Below are 14,286 nucleotides of genomic sequence, written 5' to 3' on the forward strand. Positions count from 1 at the left end.
ACAGGGATAGTTCACCTAAAAATAAAAAAATTCTGTCATTTACTCTTCTTCAAGAATTCCAAAAGATATTTTGAAGAAGGTCCTCATTGACTTCCATAGTATTTTTCAATACTATGGGAGTCAGTGGCAACCAAAAACTGGTTACCTGCATTCTTTAAAATATCATGTTATGTTCAACAAAATAAACTCCGACAGGTTTGGAACGTCCTGGGGGTGAGTACATGACTCATTTTTGGGTGAACTATCCCTTTAAATTCCTTTCCTGACACTCTGTGCTTCATAAATTACGTTTTCAAGTTTATAAAATGTATTCTTTAATTTAACATCCAAAATCCAAACGTCATCCATTTCAAGGTATAGTTTCACAGTTTCCAAAATCTTTTTTTTTTTGCATGTCTTTAATTTTCCTTTATTCTTTCTGTAAAAAAAAAATTTCACCCAACTTTGCATGTTATTTTCACAGTTCCCACAATTTTTTTTAATGCATGTCTTTAATTTTCCTTTATTCTTTCTGTAATTTTTTTTTCACCCAGCGTTGCATATTAAGTTTACCTGCAACCTAAAAAAATCTCAAAAATTCACAGGTGCTAAGATGAACGGGCTCACCGACACCTTTGAAATATTGTAAGAAATAGTAAAGCATGCAGTCACACATCTCATACTAACTAGAACTAATTCGCGTGTGCTCTTACGAGAAATCACTGCGTAACAAACTACATTATCACGAGTTTTCCATGGACCCGTTGGGCTGTCGGGAGTCCTCACAAGCTTTTGTACTTGGAATAATGTTTACATTTTTTATATATTTGGATTTCTACTGTGCGAAGGGATCTGTAGGGCCTGTTTTTAACTTAATTACAAATGTGTGCAGACTGAAGTCAGTGGGTGGAGGCTTTAGTTAGATTATGGTTTTAAAGTTCAGTTGATGTCATTGTTAATAGGCAAATCTCTAACGTTGCACACGTCAGACTGGATGTTTTTGTGTTCATAGGCATGACTCTCCTCCAAAACACTTTTTCTTAGCTGAATGTCATTATTTGAATCTAATGGACAGTATTTTTATTGCATGAGAAGGTGCAACAGTCAATTGGATGCTGTCAGTTAGTCAGGTCTTTATATGGGACCGCATAAGTCCAACATTTGTTATATTTTTTTAGGTTTATTGTTAATTGCGACCTCTGTGTAACGTTTTTTGCATCAGGCTACTGTAATGGTAAGACCAGTTTGTGTTCATTTTAATAGGCTGTATTTTTCCGCCTGTCAGCCGACCAATTGCATGCTGCATGTTCAGTGAATACACCGTACACGTTGGCATGGCATCCTGAGTGCAGTATGTGTTTAATGGTCAAGTATAACCAAGCTTTTGAATTACAGTAATCTTTCAAACCATTTCACGTTATGCAGACCCCGTTGTGACCTTTTATCCCTCTGTAATCACAGACTTTAGTTGATGAAATGTTTGTCGTGTGGATGGTGTTCAGACGAGACGGGGTCACTATCTGCTCTTACATTCACACTAGAGCTTCACAGCACTGGAAATCCATCATCTATATATCCTGGTGTGCTGCTGGTTTCTTCCATTTTTCCAGAATTGTCAAGACTTACTGATTATTGGTACGTGTTTGTAAAAAAAAAAAAAAAAAAAACTTTTATAAATATTTTTTAATGTTATAACTGTTCGTCTGATGATGTTTTGTAATAAATCATTCACTGGTTAAGAGGGAATATCGTGACTTGTTTTTCTTTTAAAAAAGCATTTTATAAATGAGCAATATAAGTTGGATTGCGATATGGGTTTATATCAGCATGGCTGTGATTCGGCTGTATCTAAATAATAGTCGTAGTATTTATTAATATTTAGTGTTGAGAAAAGGTGTGTGTGTGGCAGTGATGGTGATTTTAGTTACCTACAGTGTTACGCCATTAGATGGCACTTCACTTCGTAAAGGGGCGGTCACACTGCACTTTTCGTTCCATTGACGCTCATTCATATGCATGCGAATTCGTCAGACCAGAAACGCAAGCCCGTGCGAAAAGTTGGTGAACTCTGGCCTGCGAATTCGCATCACGTGATACCGTGTGACCAACGGCAGATCGATACGTCACCGCATGACCTCCTATCTGATTTAAAAGAACATAAATTTAAAACTGCAGCGCTGCAGGAAAGTGGAGTAGATTGTATGTTTTTACATTTTAGATGTATTATAATTTGTTACGTGTTGAATTAGTTTTTAAAAAGACGCTGCACAGCGTGACATCATATCACGACCGTTGCAGCATGCGAAACAATTTCGCAGTCTAGTGTGACCACGGCTTAAGACGCATCCAACAAACGCAATGAACAGCGTTATCATGGGAAATCCCTTTAACTGATGAAAGGATACGACAAAGATATCGCTTTCCTCAGCAGACATTGAAACTAATGTTTTATTGTGAATATGAGATTGAGCTGAAGAATGAATACTGTATCAGATGCAGGTAATCACACTCACTCACTCCATCTCTCTCTCATAATACTCTGCTCTACATAATACAGTGATCTTTTGCAGATCAGATCTCTTTCTCATAATATACTGTACTCTAAATAATACAATAAGCTTTCAACTTCAAAGAAGCAACTTGGTGCTCCGTTACTAGTTCTAAAGTAATGTTTTCGAATTCGTAACGCTTGGGCTCATCTGTTAGGGGCCATTCACACCGAATGTGTTTTTTCATTCCATTGCGCTGTTCCAATGTTTTTCCTGTGTAAACGCGCTTTGCGGTGCTCAAAAAAACTTATCTCAAGACCCTGTTGTTTTTCCACAGTCCACTGCCCGCGTCTCGTGCTTTTCAAAGCAAAAACGCGTTCTGTGTGAACCAGCAATTAAACTGTTAACTTGAGAATCTGTTGCGGAAGGAAGTACTTCCAAACAGGGACACCCCATTGTTGTTTCCTATTTGTTTACACGCTTATGCCATCAAACTGTTATATAAAAACAATATCACTCTTATAGCCATGCGATATGGCTCTATATCAGCACGGCTGTGCTTATTTACGCCACTTGGCCTGTGGCCAAATCACAGCCGATATAGGGCGATATTGCACTTAATAATAATAATAATAATAAGCAGTATTTCTTTATCAACGTGTTTTACCGTGTTTGCCTTTAATACGGCTTCCGATCGTCTTAAAATATAATTTTTGAAGTCTCCGGTTGAATGTCATCTATGTATAAAAACATCTGCTAGTTGATTTAGAGATGTTGGGGAATTAGGATGTTGTTACCTAGTTTTTTTTAAACATACAGTATATACTCCATGACAAAGAGATACCATCCATATTTAACCTTCACTTCTAAAAAATAAAAGTTCTTTATTGGCATTAGTGGAACCTTTCCATTCCACAAAAGTTTCTTCAGAATATTACAATGTTTTTCACACTAAGAAAAAATGGTTCTTTTAAGAACTTATTGCTGAAAGGTTCTTTAATGAGCTAAAAATGGTTCTTTAATATTATCTCTGCAAAAAACACCTCTTGGAACATTTATTTTTTAATAGTGTTTCCAACACAGGAACATATTGGCCCACACATGCTAAAAAAGTCAAATATCTGTTTCTACTTGTTGGATCATTAAGTTAGGTTACCAGATTCACATTTTTGAATCTGTCAATGTTTAACCTGGCCTGTCGCACTGTTTGCTTTTGTATGGACTAAACCATGTACTTTGGCCATTTCAAAACATCTGCTCTGACTTCCACTGCACAAGTCCTCCTTCATGGTTGACCTACTAAGACGACCAGAATAAAGTATTTAAGCATGGGAAATCATCCCTGCACTCCATCTCCAGCAACCATAGACAGTATTTACAGGGTTGCCCAGGACAGTGGGATCCTCCCTGACATCACCCTTGATGGGACGGTGGCAAACCTCCTGTCCCTCAATTCCAGCACTGCGCTCAACCTGCAGTATGCAGCCGTCCAGCAAAGCTTGACCACAGACCAGCTGGTGGCTTTAGACACCAACCTCACCTCTATTTTCGGACAGACCACCAACGTATCTTATGGAGGTGTTGGAGTTGTGGCGCTCGCTTTGTCTTTCCTTTTAGATGCTCTAGTGTCCAGTATTGTCGGTCAGAAGGATGGAGCTACCACAGACCCGTTTAAGAAGCCATTTGGATTGGACAACTCTTCGGAAATTGGCAGCATTGCGAGTGAGTACCTCAAGCTGGTGTCTAAGAGGGCCAATGACATCGATGAAATGGGAGAAATAACTGAACTCTATGACCAGAAGCTGAAATACGCTCTGATCGAGCTCTATGAGAGCGTGACTGTGGATCATCAGCTGAACACATATAGCATTAAGCAGTGGATCAATGGAGCAGCCATCCACCTGCACATGAGGATTCATGGGATTCGTTTGGCGTCCGTACCTAAAGGCACGGCCGAATCGCTGCGTTTGTCGTACCGAACGGGGTTGGCGAGGATAATGCAGCTCTACACGGCGTACTTGAGGCAGTACGTAAGAGAACGATCCACCGCGCAAGGTCCTCCGTTAAAGGCGGGATTCTTAATCATTGAACCCGGTAAGAAGGTCAGACACCGCGTGGTCCATAACACCTGCCAATCACAGGCTATTGCCTCAGCGGTTGTGGCCCGAATTTTATCTGCGCAGAATATTGGAAAGATAGAACGATTTTTTGATGAAGCTGGTCAAATCTTAGACGACTTGCTTCAACAGAGAGACACATTTGAACTTCACAGACGACAGCGAATGAAATCCTAATTTCGTGATTTATTGAGCTGTTTGTTCTAATGCTATATTTTGTTGTTTAAACACTAAACCACGTTTCGGAATAGTTACATATCTGCCGTTTTTGTTGAGTTTAAATAGCATTGCCATTTTATGCTAACTATGTGGCTGGATGTATTAGCATTACTTAGTGAATAAGCTTGCCGTTAATAAATAAAGAAGATAAAACCAGTATTATGGTGGTGTTGTATTATATAATAATTGTTACTTTTGTGTTGCTTTCGTTTTTATTTGGAGCATAAGAAATGCAAGAAATATAGCCTATTTAATCTGCTATTAACCCACTAAATGATGCTAATAAAGATTATCCATATCGGTTGTAAAACTTCATAAATTAAAGTACATCTTTCAAGTAATGAAGCTGCCTTACCTTAATTCTTGACAAAGAATAATATACCTGTCAAGGACATTTACTGTTGCTCATACTTGAGCAAACAGCAAAACTAAAGGTGCTGTAAGCGTTATTAGCCATTTTGCTAACTTTTACAGTTTTGCTAATTTCCACCCCACAGAAGCACAATGTCAAAAACAAATAATCAAGTTTAGATGTTTTGGCCGGTTAGAATTGTTTTGTATTTCTAAATAAATAAATGATGATCCACAAATTAATTTAAAAAGATTCACAAAAAATAAGCAAATTTACAATGATCAAGATGCACAAATCTATAGGAGTTTCCCAATGATCAACTGAATTCACAAATCAAATGATATTTGCAATAAAAATATTTAGAATGTAACTGGTTGAAGCTAGAATGTGATATGATTGGTCAGCATAATGTTGCTGCCATCTGATTGGCTTGAGCAGAGAGAGGGGGTGGAATATACCAATTTGTGACTTGAAAGGTTTCACAATCCATAAATGCACATAAAGTGTGAAACAATTTTTAAAGTGTATTTATAACATAATTCTAAACTCATAAATGAGCCGCTGCTGGTGGATGTAAAACCGATACCAGCTGGCAGTCAAGCATCTTTCTCTACTGACAACCATTTAAAAATATCTGGTTACTTATTTTAATGTGTAAATGTAAATATTGAATATAGTACATGTTTTATCACAGTTTTGCAGGGCTATTAAAAGCACTAAATGGATTGTAGTTTTTGGATTTTAGCTTTTATTTTTCCCTGTCTTCTGCCTTTGAAGTTTCAGCTCATGTCGCTAATAAATGGTTTGGGATTGTTCACATACTTGTAGCGCCATCAAGTCTTAATATGACTCATGTTTCCAGAGCGATTAATCACACAACATTTACGCTCAGATTCGGCTTTTCTTTAGTTGATAAATGTTTTATTTGATATTGCATAAATACAACAGCAAACAAGTTTTTGTTTTCAGCATTCAGTTATTAGACTAATGTTTTCTATATGTGTGTGTGATATAGACTGATACAATTATAGAAATTGAAATGTACACTTTTTTTATACAACATATACAACATGAATATCAGCTGAATTATCATTAAATCTGGAGGTAGGAAATCCTTTCTAGTTCTCACGAGTGCCGAGTGTGAGTTTAGCTGATCGGCGCTCCGGTCGTGACGAGTCTGTAGTATGCACCCTTCAGGCCCATGAGATAGTCATGCGTGCCCTTCTCAATGACGTAATCCCGTGACATCACAGCTATGATGTCAGAGTTCTGGATAGTAGAGAGACGGTGAGCGATGACGATACATGTTCTGCCTTCTCCGGCTTTATCCAGCACCTCCTGTACAGTCTGACACACACAAACATACACTTATATGAGATCTCAACAACAGGAAAATCCTCTCGAACTCTTGTTCTGGCTTTCCTGCTCACCTTCTCACTCTCTCTGTCCTGTGCTGAGGTGGCCTCGTCCAGCAGCAGTATTTTGAGGTCTCGTATGATCGCTATGGCAATGCGCTGCTTTTGACGCGGGACAGCTGGGAACCTTGGAAACCAACATTAGTGTCGTATTTCTGCATTGTGGAACACAAAAACAATCATATGGATTAACTTTACGATGTCTTTATGAACTTTTTGAAGCTTCAAAGTGGTAGTTGCATAGACTGTCAATGGAGGAATAGAAATCCAAAGACTATATACAAAGACTGTTCATTCCTATTACTTATGAATGGGAGAAACTTCAACGCGCAATATGGCGGAATATGTCCCGCCTTCTAAATGAAAGAGCCAATCGCTGATTGGTAAAGTCATTGCGTCACTGCAGCTGCCGTTAGAAGCTCCGGTTCCCATAAAAACCAGAGACTCGCGTTTATGACTGCACATGCGCATTGCCTGGTCTAGCCTGAAAAATAAACTTTTTTTAACGCTATTTGAGCATAAGGAATAACATTTATAGGGCAGTTCATTTCAGATTTTGTTGCTGATTTGAAATTCAGTAGCAGTTTTTGAGATTTCAGGATTCCCCCATTCATATAGACAGGACTTGGTCTTGGATGCCTGAAATTGCTAACTGGAGGCGTTGTAAATATGGCCGCCAAGTGAACAGGCTTTCCTTTAAAGGGACTTTGTAGAAATCTCTCAGATTGTGTTCCTAAGATGAATGAAAGTCTTACAGGTTTAAGGAACAACATGAGGGGTGAGTACAGTAAATGATGACAGAATTTTCATTTTTGGGTGAACTATCCCTTTAAAACCTTTAAACTTCAAACTTTTAAAACCACTTCAAATTTAAAATCTTCAAACGTAAAGCTTTTCAAATTACTTCAAACTTTCAGTCTAGGCTTTCACAGGCCAACATAAACGTTTTTTTTTTATCTAGTTTTTTCATCTAATCTGTCCTTTATGAATAAATTGCTTTAATTTGAGGACATGAAAAGTTTAGAGTAGAATCTCTGAGCTGTCATTTAGTAATAAAGTAGATTCTCACACAAAATTAATGTAGCATTAATTCTAAATTCTGGTCATATGAAGATTCCCCATTGAACAACTCAGGAAGTGGTGACATCTTCCATGCTGAGCTCGCGCTGGTTGTCTCCATAGCGGATGTTCTCTGCTATACTGCAGTCAAACAAAATCGGCTCCTGAGAGACGATCCCAATCTTCGAGCGCAGGAAAGCAACGTTGACCTGAGTAGATTCACGGCCATCAATGAGCTAATCGATAAAGAATCACAAACTCAGTCTTTTTGATGGATTGAATGCAAAAACACAATTCCAAATCTGTGAAAAGCCCCAACAGAGTTTTCTTACCACACGTCCATTATTAGGATCATAGAATCGCTCCAGTAGTTGACTTACCACAGCCACTGCTGCCCACAAAGGCCAATGTCTGTCCCGGTCTAACACTCACACTCAAACCATTCAGAACCTGAATATCAGGTTATGTGAATTTACAATCTATGTCCCCTTTAAAATGATCCTAAAAGAAAGTGAAAGAGAGAGTGAACTGTCACTTTATATGTCTTTGCAGTCACTTATGATCAATTTATTTTCTGAAGGATCATGTGACACTAAAGACTGGAGGAAAGACTGATGAAAATTCAGCTTTGCATTACATCACAGGAATAAATTACATTTTAAAATAGATTCCAACAGAAAACAGTTATTTTAAATTGTATTATCAAGTTAAACTAAATTAAAAATAAAAATGTTGCCTTGGCTGAAATAAAAAGTTTTTTATAATTTATTTCAGTTAATATTTATTTTATTTCAAGTAACAAAAATGTTCGGGGTTTTTTATGGTTTTGATTTTAGTTTCAGTTTTAGTTAACCATAATAACCCTAAAACAACTACATTTGAAACAAGGCCTTTACTAATTTCCTCACACAATATGAGTCTGTTATGTTACATATAAAAATGTATTTATATTTTAGTGAATCCCAGTGTTTCCCATACATTGATTTATTTGTGGTGGCCCGCCACAATATCAATGCTGACCGCCACAAATACAAAGTAGTCAACATTTGAAGTGGATCAAAACCTTTCATCAAAGACGTCCTAAAACCAAAGCAATACCCGTTCTTGTTTTAGGACAACTTTGATGAACTTCTCTGATCCACTTCAAATGTTGACTACTGTATTTTGCAAAAGGCTTTGACTTTGTTGAATAAACATGAGCACTGCATGTTTCAAAATCAAAGCACGGTGCGGGTGTTTTTATATGAATGTATCTTTGAAGGGAACCGACTGTCTTCAGAAAAGCTTTAATGTCATTTTAATTTAATCTTTCATATAATGCTTGATAAAGTAGCATTAGTTTGTGGGAAACACTGGAATCCCGCACAAGGGCATCATCATATTTGGGGGTATTTGCTAATAAAAAAAATGTGAAAACCTGCTCTCACCCGCATGATTTGGTCATGTTCAGTGCCAGGTTTTCTTCCTCCGTCAGGTTTCTCCGTTGTATAGTATTGTTGACGCATACTTTGTCCGGGTCACTAAGCTTGTTGAGCTCGATGTCATACTCTATGAAGGTGTCCGTCAGCATCCCAAACACGAGCAGCATCAGCGGCTGTGCCGAACCATGAATCATCGCACATATGCTTCCAAAAATCATCATGCAGATCTCCCGGCAGCTGGAAAAACGAAACTGCAGGGGAAATCAACAATACAACATATCTAGCAGTGTAAAAAAAGCTTTTATCGACTGTGCATAATATTTAAATGGACAAAAAATGGGCCTACTGCAATATCATGAACAGAATTGTATCTAGATGAACTCCTCAAACCACAAACCCTTGATTGTAGACCACTATTGGCCTCAAGGGCACATAATAAATCAGTCACAGTCATTAAAAACTACAAGTTTGCTGCTATATCCAGCAGGTGGGCATCTAGTAAAACCCATGTAACATAATACATATATTTAACATATAATATAAAACATAGTACCCCCTGAAAACAGAAGCTTATTTAAAGGCATGATTTCATATTCCTCATTGTGATAATATGTGACCCTGGACCACAAAACCAGTCATAAGTAGCACGGGTATATTTGTAGCAATAGCCAAAAATACATTGCATGGGTCAAAATTATCGATTTTTCTTTTATGCCAAAAATCATTCGAATATTAAAGGGATCATATGATGCTGCTAAAAAGAACATTATTTTGTGTATTTGGTGTAACTCAATTTCGAAAAATTGACACTTATGACTGGTTTTGTTGTCCATGGTCACATATAGGTATTACCAGCTGAAAGAAGCCGACACGGATGGCTGGTTCTTCTTTCTTTTCATTTTTGGACCTGTGAATGAAATGAAAAAGTGATGCTTAAAGGAAATGTGAGAAAACAAGCTTCCGTCTTTAAGAAAAATGAGAAAAGATACTTACCTTTTATCCTTTCCAGAAGCCATTGTCCTGTATTAATACAATTTTTAGTAAAAGAAACAATAAGAAGTCAGATTTCTCAATGCTTTGATTAGGAACATAGGTTTCATTAAAAAACAAAAACACGTAAGAACTTACATGTAATCACCATTTGTCTCTGTAACAGAATCAATAGGTTCATTAACATCTGAATGGAGCATGTTACAGATTTGTGAATAGTTTTAGAAGATTAACTACTAAACAATTTACCTTCATCTGAAAATTCATAACCATCATTTTCCTGTCCAAACTTCTTGATGCTGCGCAGCTTAACAGTTCCTGGCATCGTTCTGCCTGTTCTTGTCTTAATAGCATTAAGAAAACAGATGCTTCAGGATAATTGAATCACAGAAGAACATAATGTATCATTTCAAACTAAACCCAACACTAAAAACTTACCTTGCTGATCCAAAGTGACTCTTCTTTTCTGTTATGGATTTGTTTTATATTGAAAATGATTCCCAGGATATTACTAAAATCTGGTCATGTTCTTAGCAAAAGTCCGGGTACGTTCCTTTTCAGCTCCAGCAATGTGTGAGAATGAATCTGTCAGTCGTTGCAGACAGTATGTGTATGTAGTTAAATGTCTTGCTCAGTTTGGCTCAGGTGAGGTAACTGTCCGGCAGGTTTGTTCCGTCAGAGAGAGTGAATAACCTCCGTATACAAACACTGACATCAGATAATTGTCCCATAAAATCAATACAGCTATTCAGCCGCATGTACTCACAAGATATTAGGATTATTACGATAGTATTTAGATGCAATAGAGATAGTATTTAGACATTTATGCTAGAAATCACATGAAACATAAAAATCAAATAGTTCAGATAGTGTCACCTGGATTTTTGAGGAACATCCAATAGGATGGCCCTTTGTCATGCAGTCATTTTATGCAAAATGAGCCATGATTGAGTGACTACACTGGCCTGAGATTTAGATGTCTAAAAACCCATTTTAGAGAACTGTTTCTCAGATGGACTAAATCTGAGAAAGCTTAAAGGGGTCATATGATGCGATTTCAATTTTTCCTTTCTCTTTGGAGTGTTACAAGCTCTTGGTGCATAAAGAAGATCCGTAAAGTTGCAAAGGCTAAAGTCTCAAATCCAAAGAGATAATCGGCTTTCACCGTGGACGAAGTGGAGTCCAAGCCTGGGTCGTCACATGTGGTTGCCGCAAGCCCTCCAGACGCTCCTTCGTCGAATCCACCGGACGCGCCGTTCTCAAGCCCACCGCCTCTGCTCACTCAAGCCTTCCGTCCGTTCCTCACTTTATCTCCCGGCCTCTGCTCAGTGTAGGCCGCCATGTGTGACGCTGTGTTTCGTTGTGAAAGCGAAACTACTTTGCAAAATAATGTTCTTTTTAGCAACATCATATGACACCTTTAAAAGCTTGTGAGGTCATTTACCTCAGCATGTTTCCGCACAGGACACGGGTGACCCTTAATGCACTGCGAGTCAACCTGTTTGGAAGGAACATGAACTGAACCACCAAAAATAAAACACTCTGAAGTACATAACCAATAACCAACATTAATTTTAAGTAACAATTAAGTGAAATATCCATTTTTTTTTTTTTTTTTTTAAATGTGTTGCTTTGTGGCAGCAGAACATGCATGTGCAGACACATGTGAGATCCGCTACTCAGAAAGCAAATAGAGACAGAAGTGACTCATTAACTCAGATCCTCCTGAAGCTCCGCCTCTTTCCACACTCAGTTTAAAGCAGCACTATGTCACTTTTTCTGTGTGTTCAAAATTTGCTAAATGTATATAATGAGCGAGTACATCATGAATTCATCTTCCAAACCGCGTTTTTGTCTTATTCCGAATCACTACGGTACACTTATAATAAGTAGTTATATTTGGACTATTGTAGCCTGGTCGGGTCGTCACCGCTGCGGAGGAACACATACCTGCGTGACTCGCCATAGACATAAACTTAGAGAAGTAGCTCCGGTTGGAATGTTCTTCCGCGGAATGTGTGCAGTTCTGTTTATTAACCGCTAGAGCACCAAAAGTTACATAGTGCTGCTATTACACCGTCAACACTCCATATGATTGACCTCACAAACATAACAACTGTTGCGCTCTTTAAATAATCAGATAAATAAAACAATGATTTATTGGAATTATGGACATTTCTTATTTACTTGTTTGAGTCAATGCAAATCAATATTCAAATATGGAAAATCAAAATATTGGAATTGGAATGCAATAAGTTTGTTTCATCATGCACTTGCATGCAGGGTTGATGTACTTGCTCTGAACTAAAAATAACTCTATAGCCCGTAATGCAAAAGAGGACACACTTAGAGGAACAGTTCACCCCAAAATGGAAATTTGCTGAAACTCACCTTCTGGTTATCCAAGATGTAGATGAGTTTGTTTCTTCATCATAACAGGTTGGAGAAAAATGTAGCATTATATCACTTGCTCACTATTGGATTTTCTACAGTCAGAATGAGAGTCCAAACAGCTGATAGAAACATCACAATAATCCACAGCACTCCAGTCCATCGATTAAGATCCTACGATTCGAAAAGCTGCATGTTTTTAATAAACAAACAAATCTATTCTAGTCTAAATCAGTATAAATATACCTACTGTGTGTAATATGAACAAATGCAAAATAATGCTCATGATAAACATTTTATAAGTAAAATGTCAAAACTGCATTCTCATAGATGTTGCTCGATTTATAATTCTTGTCTGTGTGTTCCCAGCTTTATGTTTTGACAGCCCTGTTAGTGGTCCTGTTTTACATAGATAGATGGCAGCAGGAGCTTGAGAGAGTTTGAGTCAGTGGTAATGAGTATGTTTTCATCACAGGCTGTGACTGGCTTCAAAACGCTCCTCGCAAGCCATCTGGACGTGTGCGGAGCGGCAGCGTGCTTAAGAGGAGGAGCTGGGAAATCATGTTCATCAAGTGTGTCCACAATCCATCTGGATGACATGAATGTGAGAGCATTGATAAAGCACGCTAAAGTTCAAAAATTAGGGATTATTTAATGTTTTAAAATAAGTCTCTTATCCTCATCAAGGGAGAATTTATTTGATCCAAAATCTGATTAAAAACCGTAATATTGTGAAATATTATTACAATTTAAAATAAGAGTTTTCTGCTTTAATATATTTTAAAATCTAATTTATTCCTGTGATACAAAGCTGAATTTTCAGCATCATTACTCCAGTCTTCAGTGTCACATGATCCTTCAGAAATCATTCTAATATGCTGATTTACTGCTTAAGAAACATTTCTTATTATGTTGAAAAAAAAAATTTGTGCCGCTTAATATTTTTGTAGAAAATGTGGTACAATTTTTTTCAGGTTTCTTTGATTAATAGAAAGTTCAGCATTTATTAGAATATCATTTACTTACTGTCACTTTTGATTAATCATTTTCAATTGAATGTTTATTAAGTATTTCTTTCCCCCAAAAAATATTACCAATCCCAGACATTTGAATAGTAGTGTATATTGTGACAAGTATAGGATAAAACATAATCAACAACTCAGCTGTGATTAAGATGCAAAGGGCCTTCATTTTTCAAAACTTAAATGATTAGCAAAACTTTTTAAAGGGTCTTTGAATTAATAACTTTCTTACTACCTGCAAAAAGAATTCTGTGAATATATGTCTTAATGGTAAACTATCGAGATTTCATGGCAAAATAATGTTATTTATTTTCTGCATGTTTTAGGAAGAAGTGTGTATCTTTCTGGTGTGGTGTTCTTGTGCATGTATTCTTCAAGATCAGTGTAAGTGTGTATGTAATATTTCTCTTGAATATTTTTTGCATATGAAGCATATCCTAATTTGTGCATTGTCCCTCCAATGTGTCTAACTGGAAAGGTGATGAAAGAGAATTTCTCTAAGGTGCCAGATGGTGAACTGCGTTGAACATGCCGTCTCAGATGTGCAGCTCGTACCTGTTATTCCTCAGGGTGAGACGCACAATTCCTGTTGCTGTCTTATTTTCCCACCTGCGTCTCTGACTGTTCGCTGCTCAAAGGTGCCGTTTTTGCAATATATTTGCTATTGTGACCATCAAAACGACTTACTGTACAGTATTAAAAGTAAAAAAAAAAGTGAGTGTTTATGCAAAGGTGAGTGAGCTGATATCCAACAATTTGGCATACTGCTGATTTGGATTTGTTATGGGCAGCTTGACAGCAGCTACTGCCACATTTCGGTGTGTTGCGCAAT

At 37.4% G+C, this 14,286-nt stretch overlaps 1 protein-coding gene across 1 annotated transcript; it reads right to left on the reverse strand.

Moving 5' to 3' along the window:
- Positions 1 to 8,090: 8,090 nt before the first annotated feature.
- On the reverse strand, positions 8,091 to 10,596 carry LOC107656102 (bile salt export pump-like). Its single transcript, XM_016443798.1, has 7 exons — positions 10,480 to 10,596; positions 10,291 to 10,384; positions 10,180 to 10,198; positions 10,045 to 10,071; positions 9,904 to 9,958; positions 9,058 to 9,302; positions 8,091 to 8,131 (listed from the first exon to the last, which is right to left on the reverse strand). Exons 2-7 carry the CDS (start codon positions 10,364 to 10,366, stop codon positions 8,110 to 8,112), a joined length of 444 nt encoding a protein of 147 aa, XP_016299284.1. The 5' UTR covers positions 10,367 to 10,384; positions 10,480 to 10,596; the 3' UTR covers positions 8,091 to 8,109.
- Between the last annotated feature and the right edge of the window lie 3,690 nt (positions 10,597 to 14,286).

The sequence above is a fragment of the Sinocyclocheilus anshuiensis genome, unplaced genomic scaffold (assembly GCF_001515605.1).
Source record: "Sinocyclocheilus anshuiensis isolate Anshui unplaced genomic scaffold, SAMN03320099.WGS_v1.1 scaffold51, whole genome shotgun sequence".
NCBI classification, from domain to species: domain Eukaryota; kingdom Metazoa; phylum Chordata; class Actinopteri; order Cypriniformes; family Cyprinidae; genus Sinocyclocheilus; species Sinocyclocheilus anshuiensis.